Source organism: Sus scrofa, chromosome 13 (genome assembly GCF_000003025.6).
Source record: "Sus scrofa isolate TJ Tabasco breed Duroc chromosome 13, Sscrofa11.1, whole genome shotgun sequence".
Lineage (NCBI taxonomy): Eukaryota > Metazoa > Chordata > Mammalia > Artiodactyla > Suidae > Sus > Sus scrofa.
Genome location: NC_010455.5, coordinates 28,153,648 through 28,178,396, shown reverse-complemented (window position 1 = coordinate 28,178,396; position 24,749 = coordinate 28,153,648). Strand labels below are relative to the sequence as shown.

At 43.2% G+C, this 24,749-nt stretch overlaps 2 protein-coding genes across 7 annotated transcripts in view; one reads left to right on the top strand and one right to left on the bottom strand.

The window, feature by feature from the left end:
* EXOSC7 (exosome component 7) overlaps positions 1-1,591 on the bottom strand; it is a 29,630-nt gene extending 28,039 nt beyond the window's left edge. Inside the window, 1 exon segment of the mRNA NM_001243824.1 lies at positions 1,525-1,591. Coding sequence (NP_001230753.1) covers positions 1,525-1,581 — 57 coding nt within the window. The 5' untranslated portion in view covers positions 1,582-1,591.
* Positions 1,664-24,749, top strand: part of ZDHHC3 (zinc finger DHHC-type containing 3) — a 76,205-nt gene continuing 53,119 nt past the window's right edge. For 2 of the 6 annotated variants that reach the window (XM_021071753.1, XM_003358401.5), the window contains exon 1: positions 1,664-1,896. The gene's annotated coding sequence lies outside the window, so the exon portion shown is untranslated. Of the gene's footprint in view, positions 1,906-19,448; positions 20,422-24,749 lie in introns of those variants that run through there. The other 4 variants (XM_021071752.1, XM_013981553.1, XM_021071750.1 and 1 more) reach the window with 3 other exon arrangements.

Here is a 24,749-nt window from a genome sequence, read left to right as displayed (position 1 = left end):
TCAGAGGACAGAAGAAAGAAAAGTAGAAGTGGGGAGTCTCTTTGGCTTTCCCCTTTGAATTCCTATTTTTAAAAAAGGGCAAGTGGCATGAGAGTCGAGTTAGGCTTTGCAATCAGAAAGATCTGGATTTATATCCCAGCTCTACTGTAAGCATAGAGGGTGGAGGGGGTTGGGGGTTGTCTCTGGAAAAAGAGAGTAAGGCATGGCTTTCTGGACATAAGAGAAGCCATTTTGGCCTAAGTCTTTTTGTAATCTAAGCCTGGCTACAATGCTTGCCCTTGAACAGGTCTCAGTAAATAATGATCTTGAGGGAAAAAAAAGAATGCAGAAACAGGGACTTCCCAATGTGGCTCAGTGTTAATGAACCCGACCAGTATCCATGAGGACGAGGGCTCAGTTCCTAAACTTGTTCAATGGGTTAAGGATCTGGCATTGCAATGAGCTTGCAGTGTAGGTCACAAATTTGGCTTGGATCCAGTGTGGCTATGGCTGTGGCACAGGCTGGCAGCGGCAGCTCTGATTCAACCCCTAGTCTGGGAATTTCCATATGCCCTGAGTGCAGCCCTAAAAACAACAACAACAACAAAATGCAGGACAAAAGAAAAGTAGGAAAGAAACAATAGTTCTGCAGTAAAACAGAGTTCAAGTTCCTCCTCAAGGGATATACATGACAATGTAATATGTACCTTTGAATTGTTCTATAGGAGCTAAAGCCCTCAACCAGATGGAGTACAGTAACTACAGGCTAACACCCCCAAACTGGTCGGAACCTAAGGAACGTTTTCGTTGACCTTTTCTGACCCTCAAGCCTCCTATCAACTAAAGCTTCACCCTATTGATTTTGCCCCAATTCTTGCTGAATTCTCCTCTGCTCAAGCCCCTTCAAATACACATGTGCCCTTAGCTTGTTCCCCAATTTTGCTGTTTGAGACACTGCTTTGGAAAAGATCTCACGGGTGTCCTACTTGCAGCAAGTAATAAATCCTTCCTTCTCTCAATCTTTGTCTAGGTTGTGTCTTTTGGCTCCACACCCACCAAAACGCAAATCCAGTTTTTGGGTAACACCACCACACACTTACTAGGTGACCTTGGACAAGTGACTTAACCTCTCTGACCTCAGTTCTTTATCAGCAGAGATAATACTTACCTTCAGGACTGTTAGAAAGATACGACGAGATAAAAATTATGATAGAATATGTACCTAAAAAATGTGGGACAGCTCAGACCTCGAAGGCTGAGAGGGGATTTAATAGAATCAGGAACTACCCACCACTTCCTACCCTGGTTAGGAACCTTACAGACCCAGAAAGATGCAAGTATGCATATAGGTCTAAATGGATGCTCGCCAACAGGCCCCAAACATGCCCGCGTTGCCAGCTTCAGAATGCACACGCCGGCTGCGAGTGGTTTAATCACAAAGTAAACCCAATCGGCCGCAGTCCTCCCAGGCGAACTGAGAGCGGGAAGCGACCCGCAGAGCCAGGGGAACCCAGCGGGCCGCGCCAATGCAGCTGCTGCCGCTACCTGAACACCATGCACGATGTACACCTTCTCCGCCTCACTTAGAGCCACAGACGCCATGTTGCCGAGCTGCCCCGCCGCCTCACGTCATCAGCCCGCGTCGCCCCGTGACCACGCCCCCGCGCTCACGCGTCATCAGTCTGCGCGGCGGCCGCTCCTGCAGCAGCCGCCGTCGCTACTGCCGGGAGCTCGATGGGCTTCTCCTGCGCGCCGCCCTGTGTCTGGCCGAGTCCAGGGAGCCGCTGCGCCTCGTGCTGGGGAGCCATCGCAGCAGCCCGAGGCCGGGTGCCGGGTCGGAGGCTGCAGGGGGAGGCGGCGGCGGCGGCGGGAGCCTCACCGGGGACCTGGGACTGGGAAACTGCCTCCGGCTTCATGGTCAGTTGGGTGAGGAAACTGGGGTTGAGTGAAAAAGCTGGGGTGAGACGAGAGGAGCGGGCTGGGGCCGGGGCTGGAGGACTCGCAGTGAGAGAGGCGCGCAGCTCAGTTTGCGCAAGGCTGGAGTTGAAGTAGGGCTTGTGAGAGAGAGAGAGATCGACAGACCCTGAATGAGGGAAGGCGGACGTCGTGGTTGGTCTGGGGATTGTCTCTTCGCTCTATCTCCCGCCTCGCTGTCTTGCATTTCCCTAGTCCCTAGGGTGGTGGGGAAGAGGCGATACAGCCCCTATAGGTCGTTCCCGGCCGGAAGGGTCCGGGCCACGAGTAAGTGCTCACTAGTCCCGAGGCGTCCTCACTCACCCTAGGGATTCCTCCTACCCCCACGCCTGCTCTCTGGGGCTGACTACCGAACGCTAGCCCAGAACCTTGCCGAATCCCCTTGCCCTGGGAGGTTGCCGGAGCATTGTCCCAAAGAGAGTAGGTGGGGAGAATCTTGGTAACCGGAGCTGGAGAGGGGCGTAGTGCCCAGTCGTCCCCAGCGCTTCACAGTAGTGGCTGAAAACCCCAGCTTGGTCGTTGAGATCCGTGGACGAAAAATGAGAGCCCCAGTCGTGGCCGAGTAGGAATATGGGCCTTGAATATCTGGAAAGGATACCTGCAAGGTGAATATGGGGTCACTGAAGGAGCCCATTAAGGCGGGGCTAACAGGGCACGAAACATTTTAAAGGAGCCACGTGGATAAATGGGGAAAGTTAACCCAAAACGATGGAAGCAAAAGGTGATCTGATGACTTTTCCAAACGCCCCAATTTTGAGGAACCTACTGTTCTGAAAAGTGAAAGTAACCCTTGATTGCTTGATCTTCCAAAGAACTGTTAGGCATTTTTCAGTAACTTCAATACGGTTGCACAAATAAGTAGTGGGACCTTACTATAGATGGGCTTTGTGCTAGCTTTGGAACACTAGGAAATGAAACACCCCTTCTGCCCAGAGAAGGTCCCTGGGCAGAGGGGGAAGGCTCCAGGGCCAACACAACCACAGAACATGGTGGTTAAGAGCTATGATAGTGGCACCAATGAGCACAGGAAGATAGGGCAGTGGCAGGAGGAGGGTATGGAGAGGAAATACCTGCCCACAATCTTAAGCACTAAACTGCTGAGCCCCACAATAGATGATCACTTCTTAGTAAACTGAACATTAGTTGTTTCTGATGTCTCTACATAGTCATCTGCAGGTGCACCTACAGCGAAGACATCTTGCAGTGTTGGACTTTGCCCTCCAGGGAAACTAGGAGAGTTGAAACCGGAAAGGTTTCCTCCCTAATGAAAGCACAGGTGCCCCACCTGTTGTGTGTGATTAGCTGCCTGGATTCTACATGAGGACTTCCGTGATGTGATAACAAGGGACTGCTGATGTTGGAAAAGGCATTTTGTGCTAGAGATTGCTCAGAAAGGAGAGACCCTGAATGTGGAATTTTACTAGCTAGGATATCTAAGAGTACTGAGGATTTAAAAAGTGTCAGTGAATAGATCAGAAAAGACACAGAAAGGTCTGAGTTTGGATACCATGAAGTCATCTTTACATTAAAAGCTGTCAGTGTGTCTTCAAAAATACAGAACATACATGTGAAGTGTTCCCCTGATAATTGACTAAAGATTCCTTGCTAGCGAAAGGTTGACAGCATTTGCTAAATAATATTATGAACAACATCTGATATGTTAGACCAAGAAGATATAAGAGGTGTAAACAGGAGTTCTCATTGTGGCTCAGTGATAATGAACCCAACTAGGGTCCATGAGAATGCAGGTTCAATCCCTGGCTTCCCTCAGTGGATTCAGGATCCAGCATTGCTGGGAGCTGTGGTGTAGGTCACATACGAGGCTTGGATCCCAATTTGCTATGGCTGTGGCTTAGGCCAACCGCTGCAGCTCTAATTGGACTCCTAGCCTGGGAACTTGCATACGCTGCCTATGCAGCCCTAAAAAAAAAAAAAGTGTGTAAACAATAGAATGTTTATTTTAAATTCTCCACTAAAACAATGACACCTTCACTGATTGTTTTACTTTAATACTGCTAGAACATTTTTATCACATTTGTTGTGATAATGCACTAGACATTTCAAAATCCATAAATTCATAGTTCTTTTTGGATTGTTGAAGCAATTCTAAGATTGTATATTGGCCAGAAAAATCAAAAAGCCAAAGATGACACATTCTTCTATTAGCCAGCTTGTTTTCCCGTTGCCGTCAGATTTTTGGGGGGGTAGGGGGGACATACTGTTTTGAGTTATGTCAGTTCTAAATCTCTGTACCCTTATTAATTTTATCTAACATCAGCTTAAGCAAAATAGTTCTTATTATGTGCCCAGCACTGTTCTAAACTACGAAGATTAATTGATTCAGTCCTATTAACAATAGCCCTGTGAGGCAGGTACTGTTATCCCTGTTGTACATATTGGGAAACTGAGGTATGGAAGGGTTAATTGTCTTATCCAAGGTCACAAGTCACATAACTAGTAAGTGGGAGAGCCAGGATTTGAGGACAACCTAGGTCCCATACCTGCATTCCTAACCACCCACTTATGCAGGTGTCCCCTTTCATTTCCTTGACCAGAGTATTTGGTGAAAGAGGCTTTTGTTTGTTATGGAATTGGCAGTGCCCTGTAAGCTATACTTAGTTTTAATTCCAAAAGCAAGGAGTCCATTCAAGCACAAATGCACGTCCCTTGAATCCTTTTTCTAGAGGAATGTTGAACATGGTGCTGATGGGATACTCGTGTGTCTGTTTCATCCAACCCTTTTCAATTAGGGAAAGCGTTACATATAGGCAGAGAAGAGTTTAACTGAAAGTAGCTAAGAGCCCTTAACAGCAGAGAGGACCAATGGATCTGGTACAGAGGGTTGAGATAGGCATGGAGACCCAGATTACAACCTTGTGCTTACTCCCAGAATAGATGTCTAGAAGCTCTTCAAACAATCAGGAAGTGTCTGTTTGCATGCCTGTGAGTCTCTAGTGTTCTCCATGGGCCTGAAGAGATGAACTGAAAACAAACACCTGCCTAAAAGGAGTTAGGATTTATTGCTATTATATACAGGGCATATTATATATCCTAAAAGGAGCCCAGGCTCTTAAACTAGTACATGAACAAGATAATAAAATCAAATGCTCAGTTGAGACACATGGTAATTAGAAGAGAGGCCAGACTATAATAAGGTGCTAATTGTGCAGGCCAGGCATCAAGGGCAACAGGTAAACAGCTGCTGCTAGCCACTGGCGGGCAGCAGTAACATTATAGAGGTGGAGTAAATCTGTCCCACCTAGCCTGAGTTAATTAAAGCAATAAAAGTTGGTTACGGAAGAGCTTGGGACAGTGCCGAGTCCATGGTGCTGAAGTTGCAGAGAGCTCTTAAAAGCCTAGCAAGAGAACATTTTATTTCCAGCCTTAAACAGAGGTAGCTGAGTTTTAGGCCTTTTCTTTTGCCTTCTCGTAATTAGCCCAGTACCCCCAGAAAAGCAAAAATGAGCTATTGTTTTCCCTAGAGATCTATTTCCTTTACATGCTTTGCATTTGTCCTACACGTGCCTTATCTTAAAGAATACTCAGTTTGAATAACCTGTCATAGTCACACCAGCAGGTCTGTGTCTGTCTTGCTCTTCTAGAAATCTTAACTTGTGGTTTCAGTGATAGAAAAAATGATGGGAATATATGGGTAAAGCTTATTCTCATTTAGAGAGAGAGTCTTCATGCATGTTTCATTTTGAGCAAATGGCAGAGTGCCTCTGTCTTTCATTAGGGCATATGTGAGGGGAGTGGGTCACATGCCCTGATTAGCAAATCTGGAAATATTTAAACACACATATATACCCCAGTAGCTATAGAAAGTAACAGAAGCTGAAATAGAAATGAAGGAGTGATGTCTGGCTGTTGACCTGTTGGGGAAATAAGGAGGCTAATGCCATGCTGCCTCAAGTTTCTTCCTACTTTTGCATTTTTAAATCATTTGCTTTCCTCTTCGAAAGCAGATTTCCAGAGACAAATGGCCAGGTTATTACTGGGCTCTAGACTGTGAAGGTAAGAAGACTGCCTTGCAAGTCCACCTAATTCAGTCATTCATCCAGACAGTGTCAGGAAACCCCAGGAGAACTCCCCCCTTTGCTTAGTCTCCTCAAAAATTGCAGTCTTTCTGGTATGTAAGAACTTGTTGATTGAACTCCTCAGATTTTCTGGGCTACCTGAGACATGACTGTCTTCTTTTTGATGTCAATGAGGATGGAATTCTTCTGGGTAGGATTGACTTTGCCTGAGATACTGGGCCTAGTGGAGCAAATAGAGTTCTGGCCACAGTTTTGTTGCAGTAAGTTTTGACTTTGCCATGTACAAAGTGTGCATTTGTGAGCCAAGAAGTTTTAGCAGAGAATCTAGAAAGGCAGGTTGGTTAGAAAGATAATGATCTATGGTGTAAAGACTATTGGACATCTATTCCAATGATCTAGATTGACTTTGATCTAGATTTACTAACTTTCTTTGTAACTTTGAGCAAGTCAGTTAACCTCTGGAAGCCTCATTTTACATGAAAATGCCTACCTTACCAGGTTGTAGAAGTCACAATAATCTTGGATATACAGACATTTAAACATTGCAAAATGGTCATATTTAACTTTGAATTTTAAGACTTCTTTTACCACTTTGTAGTATTTGATATATTTTGACAGTGCTTTTTCTGTTCTGCAAAACATTAAATGAAGGAACAAAGGAAGTGGTAGTTACATGCCATATTTCATTTTAAAAAAATGAACATGCTCGGGAAAATGCTGACAGTTATTGGTGGGTTTCTTTTTGAATATTAATGAAGAATGGGGAAAGGAAGTTAAGAGATGCTTTTGATAATAAAAAAGTCCAAGAGATTAACAGAGACGTTGAATTTGTTCCTAAGAACAGAGGAATCAGAATCTCAGCCCTGCAGGGGACCTTGGTGGTTAGCTCTCTTCCCTCTTATAGGTGAGGAAATGAGGCCCCGGGGCAGCAATGGTCTTGCCCCAAACCATGGAGTTAGTGAATAGCAGGGTGGGGAGTAGAATTCTGGCCTCTTGACTCTGAGCACAGTCTTCATTCCATTTAGCAGTAGCCTACCACCTATCTCCATAGCCCTCTAACAGCTGCTAGAGAGCACCTCGCCTGGTAGGCAGGGGCTGTGGACTTATAGAGCCTTGTGTCCTTGGGCCCAGGTTCCTCCCAAGGCTCTGCTCTGGCATTGCCGCTCACAGGGCCTGAGGTGCATGGGATCAGCAGAGACCTGAAAGCAAAATGGCTCCCGTCCTTGAAGCCTGGTACAGTTGCGATAACTGCACCAGTCCTCTTTCCTTTCCCTGGCTCCTCTTTCAGATCCCTGCATGCACTTTAAAAAAAATTTTTTTTTAAATTATAGTTGATTTACAGTGTTGTGCCAATTTCTGCTGTACACCAAAGTGACTCAGTTATACATATATACGTTCTTTTTTAATATATTCTTTTCCACGATGGTCTATCCCAGGAGATTGGATATAGTTCCCTCTACTATACAGTAGGACCTTGTCGATTATCCTTTCTAAATGTGATCATTTGCATCTCCTAACCCAAACTCCCAGTCCATCCCCTACCCTCCTCACCCCCGCCACCCTTGGCAACCAGAAGTCCGTTTTCTAGGTCTACACGAGTCTGTTCCAGTTTTGTAGGTAGGTTAATTTGTGTCATATTTTATTTTATTTATTTATTTTTTTATTTTTGTCTTTTTGCCATTTCTTGGGCCGCTCCCGCGGCATATGGAGGTTCCCAGGCTAGGGGTCGAATCGGAGCTGTAGCCACCAGCCTATGCCAGAGCCACAGCAACGCAGGATCCGAGCCGCGTCTGCGACCTACACCACAGCTCACGGCAACGCCGGATCCTTAGCCCACTGAGCAAGGGCAGGGATCGAACCCGCAACCTCATGGTTCCTAGTCGGATTCGTTAACCACTGCGCCACGACGGGAACTCCAGTGTGTCATATTTTAGATTCCACATATGAGTAATATCATATGGTATTTGTTTTTCTCTGTCTGATTTACTTAGTATGATAATCTCTAGTTGCATTAATGTTGCTGCAAATGGCATTATTTTGTTGTTTTTTTTTTTTTTTTTTTTTTGTCTTTTTGCCTTTTTCTAGGGCTGCACCCATGGCATATGGAGGTTCCCAGGCTAGGGGTTGAGTCAGAGCTGTAGCTGCCAAGCCTACGCCACAGCCACAGCAACGCAGGATCCGAGCTGAGTCTGCAACCTACACCACAGCTCACAGCAACACTGGATCCTTAACCCACTGAACAAGGCCAGGGATTGAACCTGCAACCTCATGGTTCTTAGTCGGATTCGTTACCCACTGAGCCACAACAGGAAGTCCTATTTTGTTCTTTTTTATGGCTGACTGGTATTCCATTGTGTATGTGTACCCATCTTAATCCATTCATCTGTCAGTGGATATTTACGTTGTTTCCATGTCTTGGCTATTGTGATAGTGTTGCTATGAACGTAAGAGTGCATGTATCTTTTTGAATTATAGTTTTGTCCAGATATATGCCCAGGAGTAAAACTGCTGGATCATGTAGTAATTCTGTACTTAGTTTTCTGAGGAACCTCCATCTCATTTTCCATAGTCATTGCACCATTTATATTCCCACCAACAGTATAAGAGGGTTCCCTCTTCTCCACTCTGTTTCCAGCATTTGCATTTGTAGACTTTTTAGTGATGGCCATTCTGACTGGTATGAGGTAGTACCTCATTGTAGTTTTGATGTGGATTTCTCTAATAATTAGTGATGCTTATCTTTTCATGTGCCTCCTGACCATCTGTACATTTTCTTTGGAGAAATGTCTGTTTAGATCTTCTGCCCATTTGTCGATTGGGTTGTTTGGTTTTTTGTTGTTGAGTTTTATGAGTAGTTGTATATTTTAGAGATTAGGCCCTTGTTGATTGTGTCATTAACAACCATTTTCTCCTGTTCCATAGGTTGTCTTTTATTTTGTTTTGTTTTTTGTTTTTTATGGTATCTTTTGCTGTGCAAAAGCTCCTCCAAGCACTTTTTCCTTTAGTCCCTAAAAAAAATCCAAGCCCTTGCCTAGGTGATGTCACAGTGGCTGCATGTCTGCACATGGCATAATGTAGGGCCAAGTGCTATTTTCAACACCCTCAGGTGGGGGCCTTCGTTGGTTGGTCTGAGCCTAGCATGGGTGGGCTTCCCCTCAGAAAAAGCAACGTGCTGGAACTTGGCCCTACAGGAAGTGTTCCCCAGCAGAAGCAGATTTTAGGAACTCAATCTTAGGGTAACTCTCTTGGGTCAAATTTCACAGCCTTCCTGCTCCCTAAGTTAAGGCAGGGTTAGTCTTCTGAATGTTGGCTGGTGTTCAGCCAAGGCCACACTTTAGAGTACAAAATGCTTAAGTTCAGGTCTGTGGCCTACAAACAGCGCTGCATGTGGCCCACCCACTAGTGCCATCTTTGCGTGACCATGTGTGGGCAAGAGATCCAAACTGTAAGTAAGCCAAGGTCACTGGTAGAAACATCAGCACCCCTCCCCCTTTTGTTTCTCTTAATGAGCAAAATTAATGATTGTCACGAGTAGTTAAAAGTAGGCTGTGAATGAGAACAGGCTTGGGAGTATATCCTGTCTCCACTGCATCCTAGCAGTATGACTGTAGGCTGACCTTTCCAAGCCTTGGCTTCCCCACCTCTGAAAGGGAATGGGAAAGTCAGGGCTTATCCTGCAGGGTAGAGGAGATGTGAAGATCGAGCAGGATGCAGCGGGTCTGGCACATAGCTCAATGTGGTAGACCTTCAGTGAGAGCCAGGCCCTCCTCTGCATTCCACATGCCCCAGCTGTGGCAGCAGCCAAGCAAAATGCCCTCTTGGAACCTACCCCGACAGGGGCTGGAGGCAGTTCAGTGTCAAGTGAGATCGTGCATGCACCTGACTACAAAGGGTTTCACATATCACACCCATGGACAAATAGTAATTGGGTAGCTGGATCAATGATGTACTGTAGCTTTTTAAAAGATTTTCTTGGAGTTCCCGTCATTGCTCAGTGGTTAGCGAATCCAGCTAGGAACCTTGAGGTTGCAGGTTTTATCCCTGGCCTCACTCAGTGGGTTAAGGATCCGGCATTGCCGTGAGCTGTGGTGTAGGTCGCAGACACGGCTCAGATCCCGCGTTGCTGTGGCTCTGGCGCAGGTGGGTGGCTACAGCTCCGATTAGACCCCAAGCCTGGGAACCTCCATATGCCATGAGTGCAGCCCAAAAAGACAAAAAAAAAAAAAAAAAAATAGAATAAAAGAAAAGATTTTCTTTCTGAGTTGCAGACTTCCTAGAAGGAGTTAATGTAGGGAGATGGCCACATAAGCAACTAGTAGATACCATCCGTTAGACATAGAAAGGAAGTTAACTGTCTCTCTAACCATTTCATAGAAGATCAGCTGACTCCTTGAGCTTTACTTCTTTATCCATCTGTTGAAGAGGTCAGCTAGTCATTACAGTCTCTTCCAAGAAGGTGGTGTTTTTGAGGGCCAAAGTGTGTGAGGTAGCCTCCTGGGTGCCATGCTTTGCTAAAGAAACAGCCTACTAGCAGTAAAATGGCTCATAGAAAATGAGTGAATGCTCTGTGGTTTGTTTGTTTGTTTGTTTTTGGTTCTTTTTAGGGCTGCACTTGAGGCATGTGGAAGTTCCAAGGCCAAAGGTCCAATCAGAGCTGCACTGCCAGTCACAGCCACTCCAGATCTGAGCCATGACAGCAACTCCCCTTTTTTCTTTTTCTTTTTTTTTTTTTTTTTTTTTTCTTTTTTAAATAGGTATTACAGGCTCTCTGGAGTGGAAGGAAAGTCTGCTTAGAGTCCATTTCTCAGTTTTTTAAAAAAAAGAGTCACAAGTTTGGAGAGCTATTCCTCTCCCGTACACACTTTCGAGATGAAGACATTAAAGCTAAGTTGAAGTGACTTCTCGGGTCCATGAAATGTGTGTAAGGGACTAGGAAGCAGAACTCGTGTTTCCTGCTTGGTCATTCCTCCTCCCTCTTTCTTGAAAAAAAAGAAAAGAAAAGAAAGGAAAAACCAGGCATGTCTTGGCTCAAAATGTGGTCTATGGGTGGCAAGGAGTGCTGGTTTTGAATCCTGGCGTTACAACTCTCTGGTTTTGTATGACCTGGGGAATATTATTAAAAACCTCTGCACCTCACTCTTTCCATCTCTACATTGAATAATAAAAGTTCTGCATGAGGTTGTTGTGAACATTAAAGACAAGCTGCTTTGTGTGTGTCCTCAGTCATAACGGGTGTCAGTACCCATGTCCATTCCTATAGCAACGCTGCGTGTTTTAGACAAAATCTCTAATAGACTTTGACTTCCTCATCTGTAAAACAGCAGAGTTTGACTGAAATCTGTTACATAGTCTATAAAGTTCCTTCCCTCTCTAAAATTCTGACTCAGTGTTTCTTTTTTTTTTTTAACCAATTAATCTTATGAGTGGTCTTGTTTTAATTTTTTTCTCATTGTTGCAACATATGGTAAAGCATGCCCATAAAAAAGAAAGCCAGGGAATTCCCATCGTGGCTCAGTGGTTAAGGAATGCGACTAGGAACCATGAGGTTGTGGGTTGGATCCCTGGCCTTGCTCAGTGTTAGGATCCGGCCTTGCCATGAGCTGTGGTGTAGGTCGCAGACACGGCTCGGATCCCGCGTTGCTGTGGCTCTGGCGTAGGCCTGTGGCTGTAGCTCCGATTGGACCCCTAACCTGGGAGTCTCCATATGCCGCCAGTGCGGCCATAGAAAAGACAAAAAAAAAAAAAAAAGCCAGGAGGTGGTGAACTAGCTAGTCATAGTACTGCAGAAGTTGGTTGTAGTAAGTAGAGGAACTGCTGTTAGCTTTCAGGAACTGTCCAAGTCCTAAACTTTTTGCTGAAATGGACACTCATTATTAGGAGTCTTGAGTTTGTACATGAATGGGTTTTATAAGAAAGTGGCCAGTTAATGAGGCAAGAAGGCAAATTTAGCTTACTAGTTCCCTCAGTGAATTCTAATGTGTATGATTTGGTTTGGGGGTGCAATGTTTTTCTTTATTTCCTCCTTTTTTCTTTCTCTCCTTTCTACCTTCCTTCTTTCTTTCATTCTGTTTTTTGTTAAGGTTAAGTATGATAGAGACAAGAGGCAGGCAGAGGAAGGTGGACCCTCTTGTAGAGGGAGAAGCAATGTAGACTCCTCAGTAAAGATCTTACACAACAGGCCAGCAGCTCTGCCTGTCTCGACAGCTTCCTTGCCTGGCAGGGTGTGATGCAGAAGATAAGATAGGGCACCTTTCCATTGGACCACACCCTTACCTTTTGGAAAAAGTTTAGTGACTCATTCTGGTTTTTTCTGAAACTTTTCAAACATAGTGATTCATGGTTCATTCTTTGTTTTTCTGAGAAGTCATCCAAAAATGGATATGAAGTTTACAACCCTTTTGGACCCTTACACAAATTAAGAGAATAATAACTCAGATAAATTCATTTTTTACTAATCAGATTCATTTCCAAAGCTCCCAGGGAAATGGACCATTTATTCATCATTGAAATTACAGGGCTGGCCTGTGAATGAAAACTTGGATACCTGAAGTCCATCAGTCTAGAACATGGAAAGTTCTAAATCCATGCAGTCTCAAGATCTACTTGTATGAGTACATGTGTGGATGAGAGATTGTGAGTGCGTGTGGTTTTTAAGAGAAGTAATCTTCACAAAGTCTTTTGAGTTGCCTTTAAGGATTTCTTTTAGACCTAGCTGAGCCTCTGTGACTTTAGTATAGGAACTTGTCTCAGGAAAGCAAGTGAAGCTGTCAGTCTGAAAGAGGCAAACATCATATTTATAAGGCAATAGGATTTAAACCATACATTGAGACGAATTTCATTTGAGAGTTATGATAAAAATATTAGAGAAGATGCTACCTTCCTTCAGCAGATCTTTTAAGTGATCATTTAAGGGTAAACCGAATTATTTAACTGTGGTAAAAATTAGTTTGAGAATTCAATATTTAGGGCAGGTTTAAGAGAGAACTAAACCAGCCTCCCAAGAGCAATCCAGAATAATACTAGATTTATTAAAATTTTAAATATTCACCAGATACAAATTTTTACCTAGGTTAAAAAAACTCCTGGAGTTCTCACTGGGGTACAATGGGATCGGCAGCGTCTCTGCAGCACCGGGACACAGGTTTGATCCCTAGCACCCACACAGTGGGTTAAAGGATCCCATGTTGCTGTAGCATAGGTCACAGCTGCGGCTTGGATCTGAGCCCTGGCCTGGGAAATCCATACGCCAAGGGGCAGCCAAAATAGAAAAAAAAAAAAAAAAAAAAAAAGCAAAAGCACCTCCTATTTAAGGATTTCTACTACCTTGTTAATGTTGATGTCATCTGCTAAGTTGATGAAATCGAATTTCAGCTACTATGTAGTTCCTACTAGCAGGGACTCAGAAAATTTAATCCTCTAATTTTCTTTGCTGAGTATTTGGATGATCTTTATCTCTAAGCCAAGGGAAAATAGTTATACCTGATTTTGAGTTTGTTAAACTAGTATGAATATATATATATTTTATACATGACTTAATGGTTGGGTTCATTGTCCTTTGTTAATACTACTTTACATAGTCCCAAGGTCTGTTTGTATGCAGTGCATGAATGCATGTGTGGATTTAAGAATGTGAATGGGTGTGGTGTTTTAGGAAAGTAATCTTCACAAAATCCTTTTTGAGGTGCCTTTAAGGATTTGGGTTTAGATCTAGCTGAGCTACTCCATGACTTTAGTGTAGGATCTTATCTCAGGAAAGCAGGTGAATTTGGCAATCTGAGAGAATCTGAGCTTCTTGGGACATTCACTGGATTAAGAACAGTGGAAACCAGGGGAGCTAATATATCCAATACTGAACTTTTTTTTTTTTTTTTTGGCCGTGCCTGCACCATGTGGAAGTTCCAGGGCCAGGGATTGAACCCACACCACAGCAGTGACAACACTGGATCCTTAACCCACTACGGCACACAGGAACTCCCATCCAATTAGGAACTTTTATGCCAGTCATGCCTTTTAACCCCTATATGTAAAGCATGAGATTTCAGTCAATCTTCTTGGCCAGGTGATGATCATTTATAAGGATTTCCCCCTCACTGAACAAATGATTAACTATACTTACTATTGCTGGATTCTACCCATCACTAATTGTTAACTCTTGGCCAGGCCAGTAGTCTAGCCGGACCAACAACTCGCTGATGGGCCACAGTGGGATAGGGCCTGTAAGCTTGGCCTTAGCATCACCATTTCCAAACCCTTTGAGCTGCCCAGCCATGGGAATTGAGTCCTAAATGATAAACTGCAAGGCCGATCTAGCACCCAGTCCCTGGGGCTCACAGGGCCCTAGACAGCACTTTGCTAAATACATTTGTGTCTGCCTCTCTGGGTTAGGGAAGGCAACACTTGTGGTCAGACACAATGAAGCACATGTGTTATAGACAGATGGGGAAGCAATTCTCTGGACCAGAGGCAATGGGGTGTTTTGGAAACTAGTGCTAATTTCAGTCATCTCTTGGGTTTTGCTTCTGAAAGTCTAAGAAGGAAGACTAGACAGATTCCATAGACTTCCCACACGCTATTCCCACCGCCCCCACCACAGACACACAGAGCTCAGATTGTCATTCTGGGCACCTTCCTTGTCTGCCTTATCGGTAGGCTCACTATCTCTAGGGAGCTCTGGAACTTCTCTGATCCTAGGAATCTCTTTCTATGGGGCTTAATCCCTTCACCCTCTGGCTCTTAGTAAACTCCTCTGTGAGGAGGGAAGAATGGTTACTCTGGGCGTGGATTACTAACATATGGAAAAGCCGTCTCTCTTAAATGCTAGAAAACCCTTGGCCAAAAAAGCACAGTTTTGTTGTGTTTCACAGATACTGCTTTTTTGACAAATTAAAGGTTGTGGCAACCCTGCATTGAGCAAATCTACTTGTGCCACTTTTCCAGCAGCATTTGCTCACTTCCTTTTCTATATCACACTGTGGTAATTCTTGAAGTAGTTCAAGCTCTTTCTTTCTTTTTTTCTTCTTTCCTTCCCACCTTCCTTCCTCCCTCCCTCCTTCCTTCCTTCCTTTTTTCCTTCTTTTTCTTTCTGCACCTTCAGCACAGCGACACTGGATCTGAGCTGCATCTGCAACCTTTGCTGCAGCTTGTAGCAATGCAGATCCTTAACCCACTGAGCAAGGCCAGGGATAGAACCTGCGTCCTCACAGAGATGATGTCAGGTCCTTAACCTACTAAGCCACAATGGGAAGCTTTTTCATTATTACTGTGTTTTCTATGGTGATCACTGATCTTTGATATTACCTACTACACATTACCAAAGGTTCAGATGATGGTTAGCAATTTTAGCAGTAATGTCTCTTTAATTAAAATATGTACATTGTGGGAGTTCCCATTGTGGCTCAGGGGGTTAAGAACCTGACTGGTATCTATGAGGATGCAGGTTTGATCCCTGGCCTCACTCAGTGGGTTAAGGATCTGGCGTTGCCAAGAGCCTCGGTGTAGGTTGCAGATGTGGCTCAGTTCCCGTATTGCTGCTGCTGTGGCGTAAGATGGTAGCTGCAGCTCCAATTCAACCTCTAGCTTGGTAACTTCCATATGCCACAGGTATGGCCCTTAAAAAAAAAAAAAAAAAAAAAAAGTATGTACATTGTTTTTTTTTTTTCCTTTTTTTTATTACTCAAATGAATTTATCACATCTGTAGTTGTATAATGATAACAATCTGATTTCACAAGATTTCCATCCCACAGCCCAAGCACATCCCCCCACCCCCCAAACTGTCTCCTCTGGAGACCATAAGTTTTTCAATGTCTGTGAGTCAGCATCTGTTCTGCAAAGAAGAAGTCTGTCCTTTTTTCAGATTCCACATGTCAGCATTTGATGTTGGTGTCTCATTGTATGGCTGACTTCACTTAGCATGATAATTTCTAGATCCATCCATGTTGCTAAAAATGCCGATATTTCATTCTTTTTAATGGCTGAGTAATATTCCATTGTGTATATGTACCACATCTTGATCCACTCCTCTGTCGGTGGACATTTAGGTTGTTTCCATGTCTTGGCTATTGGAAATATTGCTGCAATGAACATCAGAGTACATGTGTCTTTGCGAGTTGTAGCTTTCTCTGGATAGATGCCCAGGAGTGGGATTGCTGGATCAAATGGTAGTTCTATTTTTAGTTTTCTAAGGAATCTCCATACTGCTTTCCACAGTGGTTGCACCAATTTACAATCCCACCAACAGTGTACTAGGGTTCCTTTTTCTCCACACCCTCTCCAGCACTTATTGTTTGTTGACTTTTGGATGATGGCCATTCTGGCTGGTGTAAGGTGGTACCTCATAGTGGTTTTGATTTGCATTTCTCTAATAATGAGTGATGTTGAACATCTTTTCATGTGTTTCTTGGCCATCCGTATGTCTTTGGAGAACTGTCTGTTTAGATCTTCTGCCCATTTTTTAATGGGTTTTTTTTTTTTATATGGCGCTGCAGAAGGTGTTTATAAATTTTGGAGATCAATCCCTTGTCAGTTGATTCACTTGCAAAGATTTTCTCCCATTCTGTGGGTTGTGTTTTCATTTTGTTTAGGGTTTCCTTTGCTGTGCAGAAACTTTGAAGTTTGATTAGGTCCCATTTGTTTATTTTTGTTTTCACTGTCATTAAGAGACGGATCTGAGAAGATGTTGCTGTCATTTATGTCAGAGAGTGTTTGGCCTATGTTTTCCTCTAAGAGTTTTATAGTGTCTGGTCTTATATCTAGGTCTTTAATCCACTTTGAGTTTCTTTTTGTGTATGGTGTTAGGGAGTGTTCTAATTTCATTCTTTTACATGTGTCTGTCCAGTTTTCCCAGCACCATTAATAAACAGGCCGTCCTTTCTCTGTTGTATATTCTTGCCTCCTTTTTCATAGATTAGTTGGCTGTAGATGTGTGGGTTTAATTCTGGGCTTTCTATCCTGTTCCACTGATCTGTATTTCTGTCTTTGTGCCAGTACCATACGATTTTGATGATTGTTGCTTTGTGGTATAGTCTGAAGTCCGGGAGCCTGATTCCTCCAGCTCCATTTTTTATTTTCAGGATGTTTTTGGCTATTCTGGGTCTGTTGTGCTTCCAAACAAACTTAAAAATGTTTTGTTCTAGTTCTGTGAAAAATGTCCTTGGTAATTTGATAGGGATTGCATTGAATCTGTAGATTGCCTTAGGTAGTATAATCATTTAGATAATATTAACTCTTCCAATCCACGAGCATGGTATATCTTTCCATCTATTTGTGTCATCTTTGATTTCTTTCATCAGGGTCTTATAGTTTTCAGAGTACAGGTCTTTTGTTTCTTTAGGTAGGTTTACTCCTAGGTATTTTATTCTTTTGGATGTGATGGTAAACAGGATTGCTTCCCTAATTTCTTTTTCTGCTCTTTCATTGTTAGTGTATAGAAATGCCGTCAATTTCTGTGTATTCATTTTGTATCCTGCAACTATGCCAAATTCGTGGATGAGCTCTAACAGTTTTCTGGTAGAGTCTTTAGGATTCTCTAGGTATAGTATCATGTCATCTGCAAATAGGGATGGTTTTACTTCTTCCTTTCCAATTTGGATTCCTTTTATTTCTTTTACTTCTCTGATTGCTGTGGCTAGGACTTCTAGAACTATGTTGAAGAGTAGTGGTGAGAGCGGACATCCTTGTCTTGTTCCTGATCTCAGTGGGAATTCTTTCAGCTTTTCACCATTGAGAATGATGTTCGCTGTGGGTTTGTCATATATGGCCTCTATCATGTTGAGGTAGGTTACCGTTATGCCCACTTTCTGAAGGGTTTTTATCAGAAATGGGCATTGGATTTGTACATTGTTTTTTAAACAGTGCTACTGCACTCTTAATGGTCTACAATATAGTGTAAAAGTAACTTTCATATGCACTGGGAAAGCAAAAAGTTCACGTGACTTGCTTCATTACAGTATTCACTTTATTGCAGGGGTCTGGAACCAAACTCGCAATGTCTTCAAGGTCTGCCTGTAATTAAAATTGCAAAATGATCATTGTTCTCAGTCTTTCTTTGGAAAACTGGTATCCACTTACAAAAGTGGAAAATTCGTTCCACCAAAACCAGAACTCAGGCCTGTTGGCTTAGTGCCTCCCTGAGCTCATTGGCCTCTGATCTCAGAGCTCTCTCATTTGTCTTGCCTGTTGCTGCCAGAGTGCCTTGCCATGGCACAGACATGTACCTTTCACAACTTTCCCCAGAAGCCACTGGTTCACCAGTACCTCTAGGGTGAACTTCCAACTCATCATGAAATCCAGGCCTTGTAAAACAGAACCTTCTCCCCACCTTTAAAGTTTCATTGCCAGTTACCCCTCCCCCAATCCCAACAAAACCCATACATGTGTGCTGCATGCCCACGCATGCAGCCCTGGACATCCAGCACCCCCACCCCCAGCATTGCCTCTCTCCCTACAAGTCCACCCACCTCCTTGCCTTTGAGCAGTACACCTCACCTGGCTCCATGAGACACTCACATCCCAACCCCTCATAAGTCTTGCCATGAAAAAGTCTTTTTATCTCAATGCTGGGTTTTGTGGAAGTTTTGGGAGGGGTTCTGTTTGCCCCTCTGTTGAGCTTTTCATTAGTCACCTATGTGTTAGGATTATCGCTCTTCATTAGATTATCTGGTTTATGTATCTGTTGAGTCAGAAACTACTGATTTGAGCACATACACATACCAGATACCAAGATACAAAGCTGAATAAAACAGGACTTTCAAATTAGTAGAAAAAAGCAAATAAGACTAGTCTTACCAGGTAAGAAGCTGGTAGAGGAAAGGGCAGGCCCTAGTCAGGGCAGTGCACACACATTGTCCTCATCGTGGGTATGAGCACCCTGCACAGTTCCTCGGATTTTTTTTTTTTTTTTCTTTTTAGGGCCGCACCTGCAGCATATAGAAGTTCCCAAGCTAGGGGTTTAATCAGAGCTGCAGCTGCTGGCCTGTGCCATAGCACTGCAGGATCCAAGCCGAGTCTTCAACCTACACCACAACTTACGGCAGTGCTGGATCCCCAACTCACTAAGCAAGGCCAGGGATCAAACCCGCACCTCATGGATACTAGTTGGGTTTGTGACCTGCTGAGCCACAATGGGAACTCCCAGTTCCTTGCATTTAGTGGCTGCTTTATACATTCCTTTTTGAGCTGAACTGAAGAGAGGAGGCTTGAGAAAGCAAACAGGGCAAGGGCATCAGATGAAGAGGGCAGGGAGGGGGCCTGGAGGAGGCTGCCCCTCTGAGGGTATGAGCAGCCTGGCAGGAGTGGTATCGAGAACCACCAGATTGCACGTGGGCTTGCCCCAGAGGCTGAGCAGCTAGTCTGCCCACCTCCTCTCAAGCAAGGACTCAGGTCAGGAGTGAATCCTTGGCAAAGAGCCTTAACCCCAACGATTGGAATTTCCCTAATTCAAAAAGGAAAAAAAGTCAGTATTTGCCCTTTCTGTTGCTGTTATTAGGGGCAGAGTGATGGGAATGTGTATGATTTATTTCCCCATATTTCTCAGAATTCTCAGTTGTCTAAAGGAACAGATCCTTATTGGAAAGCTATTTCAGTTGCTTTTGAGGGCCTGGGGGTTAAGTATACTTTTTATAGCAGTGCGGCTTCCTCAATTTTGAGTGGACTGTGAACTCCAAAGTGTGGGTTGGAACATGCTCTTCAGTTCAGCTCTTCGTGTCTGGCTCTGCCTGGTATACCCTTGGCTGGTCCTTTCCCAAATCACAGGATCTCACTCACCAGCGATGGGCAGTGGGAAAACACAGCTCCTCCATCCACTCTTGGGTCTCACGTTTCCAAAGATAGAACACATGGTTACTTGAGTAAGTAAGAGTCACAGTCCACTTACTTCATGGTCCTATTTGGGGCACCCTCCGCCATCTAGAATATGGCCACAGTCCTAAAAGTAAGCAAACAAGGCCTCCAAGAGGGACCCTGAAGCTCCTGCATTTTATTCCTTAATTCTAGGCTGTTCCCTATTATTCCTTAATTCTTATAATGAACACATGTGGTAAGTGGCTACTATGTGACAGGCACTGGGGTATTGAGTCCCAGCCCTCAAGGACTGTGTGATGGGAGAGCATTGCTGGTGTTCCCCAAAGGCCTGTTACCTAAAATGAGTACCTTTCTTTTACAGACAAATCTAACAGGACTTAGTTTTATTTGCCTTTCCAGACTACAGCCAATTAGCATAGTAAATACAGGGTGCAATGGGAAGATTGGTAGCTGTGGACACAGAAATGACAGCCAGAAATGGAGGAGGAAGACAAAGAACTGCACAAAGGAGATGCCAGAATTACAAGGATAACAGTCTGCATAGGCCAGTTGGTGTGAGGCCGAGAGCCCAGTGAATCTCCGTACCCCCTGAGGACATCATTACCTAACATGCTCCAGTAATTGATGTTTCTGGTAATGACTTTAAATCATTCCAAAGAAATGGATGGTTATTGTGCCTAAGAACAGGAACAGCTATAATATCTCTTTTGTTGTTTTTGATTTTACTTTTATTTTTTAAGATTTCCAGCTTGACCATCCAAATGGTTAAAATGTGTTTCTGCTTAGGAATAAGCCACAGCTACCTGGGAGATTTACTTATGTGGAAGGGCCTATTCCTCAGCAAAACCACACATACTGGAACACAACTCAAGTTTAGTTAAGTTGTTGCCATATGTACAATCAAGAATGAGTAACTGTCAGAGGACAGATAGAATACAGTTAACTACTGAAAATATACCGTGAGCATAATGTAATCACTAAAAGTATCTAAACAAGAGCACTGCTCTGAGATTTATTTTCAGTGGTCATCCATTTCTGAAAACCACACTATGATAATTGAAGGACAGTGGAGTACAGGTCGTGGTGAGATAACCTGCAGACAGCAGATGACAGGATGGTACCTTAACACACATGGGTTGGAGTGGGGTGAGTTGTAACTGACCATCTCGATCACATTGAGCTGTTTTGCAGGGAAGCAGGCAGACCTCAGAGATACTGAAGTTTCCGTTCCAGATCTCTGTAATAAAGTGAATATTGAATATAGCAAGTCACATGAATTTTTTGGTTTCCCAGAACATACAAAAGTTACTGCAGTCTATTAAGTGTGTAATAGCATTAGATCTAAAAAACAATGTACATACCTTAATTTAAAAATATTTTGGAGTTCTCTGATGGCCTAGCAATTAAGGATCCTAGTTTGTCACTGCTGTGGCTTGAGTTCAGTCCCTGGCTTGGGAACTTCCACTTTCCACCTTCCAAAGGGTGCAGCCAAATAATAATAATAATAATAATAAGTTTTATTGCTAAGAAGTACTATTACCTGAGCCTTCAGCAAGTCATAATCTATTTTGTTGTTGGGGAGTCTTGCCTCAGTGGCTTCATTCATCAGGGTGGGATTGCTGAAGGTTGGGGTAGCAAAATAAGACAATAATTAAATTTATCATGTCAATTGACTCTTTCTTTCAGGAATAATTTCTCTGTGGTGTGCAATGCTGTTTGATAGCATTTTACCCATAGTAGAACTTTCAAAATTGGATTCAGTCCTTTCAAACCCTGCCACTACTGTATCAACTAAGTTTTTGTAATATTCTGAGTCCTTTGTTATTTTAACAATCTTCATAGCATCTTTACCAGGAGTGGATTTCATCTCAAGAAACCACTCTGTTTGCACATTCATAAGAAGCAACTCCTTATCCTTTCAGGTTTTATCATAAGGTTGCAGCAATTCAGTCATATCTTTGGACTCTACTTCTAATTCTGGTTCTCTTGCTATTTCCACTGCATCTGCAGTGACTTCCTCCACTGAAATCTTGAACCCTTCAACATCATCTATGAGGGTTAGAATCAACTTTTCCAAGTTACTATTAATGTTGATATTTCGACCTCTTCACCTGAGTCGCAAATGTTCTTAAGGGCATCTAGAATGGTGCACCCTTTCCAGAACGTTTTCAGTTGACTTTGCCTAGATCTATTGGAGGAATCACTATTTATGGTAGCTGTAGTCTTTAAAAATGTATTTCTTAAATAATAAATGAAAGAATTACTTCTTTGACCCATGGGCTGCAGAATGGATGTTGTGTTAGCAGGCATGAAAGGAAAAAAAAATTAATCTGGTTGTACATCTCCATCAGAGCTCTTGAGTGACCAGGTACATTGTCAATGAGCAGTACTATTTTTGAAAGAATCTATTTTTCCGAACAGTAGGTCTCAACAGTGGACTTAAAATGTCAGTAAACCTTGTTATAAACAGATGTGCTTTCACCCAGGCTTTGTTTCCATTTATAGAGCACAGGCAGAGGAGATCAAGCGTAATTCTTAAGGGCCCTAGGGTTTTCAGAATGGTGAATGAGCACGGGCTTCAAGTCACCAGCTGCATTAGCCCCTAACAAGAGAGTCAGCCTGTCCTTTGAAGCTTTGAAGCCAGGCATTGACTTTTCCTCTTTAGCTGTGAAAGTCCTAGGTGACATCTTCATCCAATAGAAGGTCATTTCGTCTACACTGAAAATCTGTTGTTTAGTGTAGCCACCTTCACAAATTATCTTAGCTAGATCTTCTAGATAATTTGCTGTTATAGCTTCCACATCAGCACTTGCTGCTTCATATTGCACTTTTATGCAGAGTGAGATGGCTTCTTTCCATAAATTTCATGAACCAAACTCTGCTAAGCTCAGAGTTTTCTTTCACAGCTTCCTCACCTCTCTAAACCTTGGTAGGGGAGTTCTTTTGTGGTGCAGTGGGTTAAGAATCTGGCATTGTCACTGCTGTGACCTGGGTTTGATCCCTGGCCTGGGAACTTCTACATGCTGTGGGCACAGCCAAAATAAAATAAACCTTGGTAGAACTGAAGAAAGTTAGGGTCTTGCTCTGGATGAGGCTTTGCCCAAAGGGAATGTTATGGCTGATTTGATCTTCTATCCAGCCCACTAAAACTCAAGGACATAGAGAATAGACTTGGACTTGTGGTTGCCAAGGAGGTTGGGGAGAAAGACGTGGGATAGATGGGGAGTTTTGCATTGGTAGGTGCAAATTATTACATTTAGAATGGATAAGCAGTGAGGTCTTACTGTATAGCACAGGGAACTATATCCAGTTTCTTGAATAGACTGTAATGGAAGATAATGTAAGAAAAAGAATGTATATACATGTATGACTGGGCCACCATGCTATACAGAAGAAATTGATTCAACACTGTAAATCAGCTATACCCTAATAAAAAATAAATTTAACTAAAAAAATAACAAAATAGGGAGTTCCTGCTGTGGCTCAGTGTTAACCAACTGACAAGTATCCAAGAGGATGAGGTTTTGATCCTTGGCTTTGCTCAGTGGGTTAAGGATCTGGCGTTACTGTGAGCTATGGTGTGGGTACCAGATATGGCTTGGATCTAGTATCTGTGGCTGTGGTGTAGGCTACAGTGGCTATAGCTCTGATGCGACCCGCTCGCCTAGGAACTTCCATATGCCGTGGGTGTGGCCCTAAAAAGAAAAAAAAAAACCCATAAAATAAACCTTGGTAGAATTGAAGAGAATTAAGGCCTTACTCTGGATTAGGCTTTGTCTTAAGGGAATGTTATGGGTAGTTTGATCTCTCCAGCCCACTAAAACTTTCTCCATGTCAACAGTAAGGTTACTTAACTTTCTTATTCCTATGTTCACTGGAGTAGCACTTTTAATTTTCTTCGAGAGCTTTTCCTTTGCATTCACAACTTGGCTAGCTGTTTAATGCAAGAGGCCTAGGTTTCAAATGCACTGCAGCTTTGAAATGCATTCCTCACAAAGCGTAATCATTTCTAGCTTTTGATTTTTTTTTTTTTTTTTTTTTTTTTTTTGTCTTTTTAGGGCCGCACCGAGGGATATGGAGGTTCCCAGGCTAGGGGTCGAATCAGAGCTGTACCTACCAGCCTACACTGAGCCATGTCTGCAACCTACACCACAGCTTACAGCAACACCAGATCCTTAACCCACTGAGCAAGGCCAGGGATTGAACCTGAATCCTCATGGATACGAGTCAGTTTCCTTTCTGCTGAGACACAATGGGAACTCCAAGCTTTTGATTTAAAGCGAGAGACTTTCACTTGAACACTTAGAGGCTATTGAGGATGGTTAATTGGCCTAATTTCAATATTGTCCTATCTCAGGGAATGGAGAGGCCCAAGGAGTGGGAGAGAGATGGGGAAGCAGCAGGGTCATGGAACAGTCAGAACAGAGAGAACATTTATCAGTTATTTTGCCGTCTTATATGGGTGTTGTTCATATTGCCCAGAAACAATTACAATTGTAAAATCAAAGAATGGCTGATCACAGATCACTGTAACAATATAATAATAATGAAAATGTTTGAAACACTGCAAGGGTTACCAAAATGTGACACAGACATGATATGATCAAATGCTGTTGGAAAAATGGCATTGGTAGACTTGCTTGATACAAGGTTGCCACAAACCTTCAATATATTAAAAGAAAAAAATCAGTCTGTGTGAGGTAAAACAAAATGAGGCATGCCTGTATTTCTTTGCCCAATGGGTCTCTCCATCACGACTCCTCAACTCTGCCACTGTAACACAAAACACGCATAGACAATATAATATGTGATCGAAGAGTATGCTGTGGTCCAGTAAAGCTGTTGGTTTAGAGCTGAAATAGCAATTGTGGGAACATAGATGACACCCATAAAATCAGTGCAGCAGCAGAAAAAACCAAGAGAATACTTGCATTTGAAAGTTGTCAGAATGTTGCCTTGAT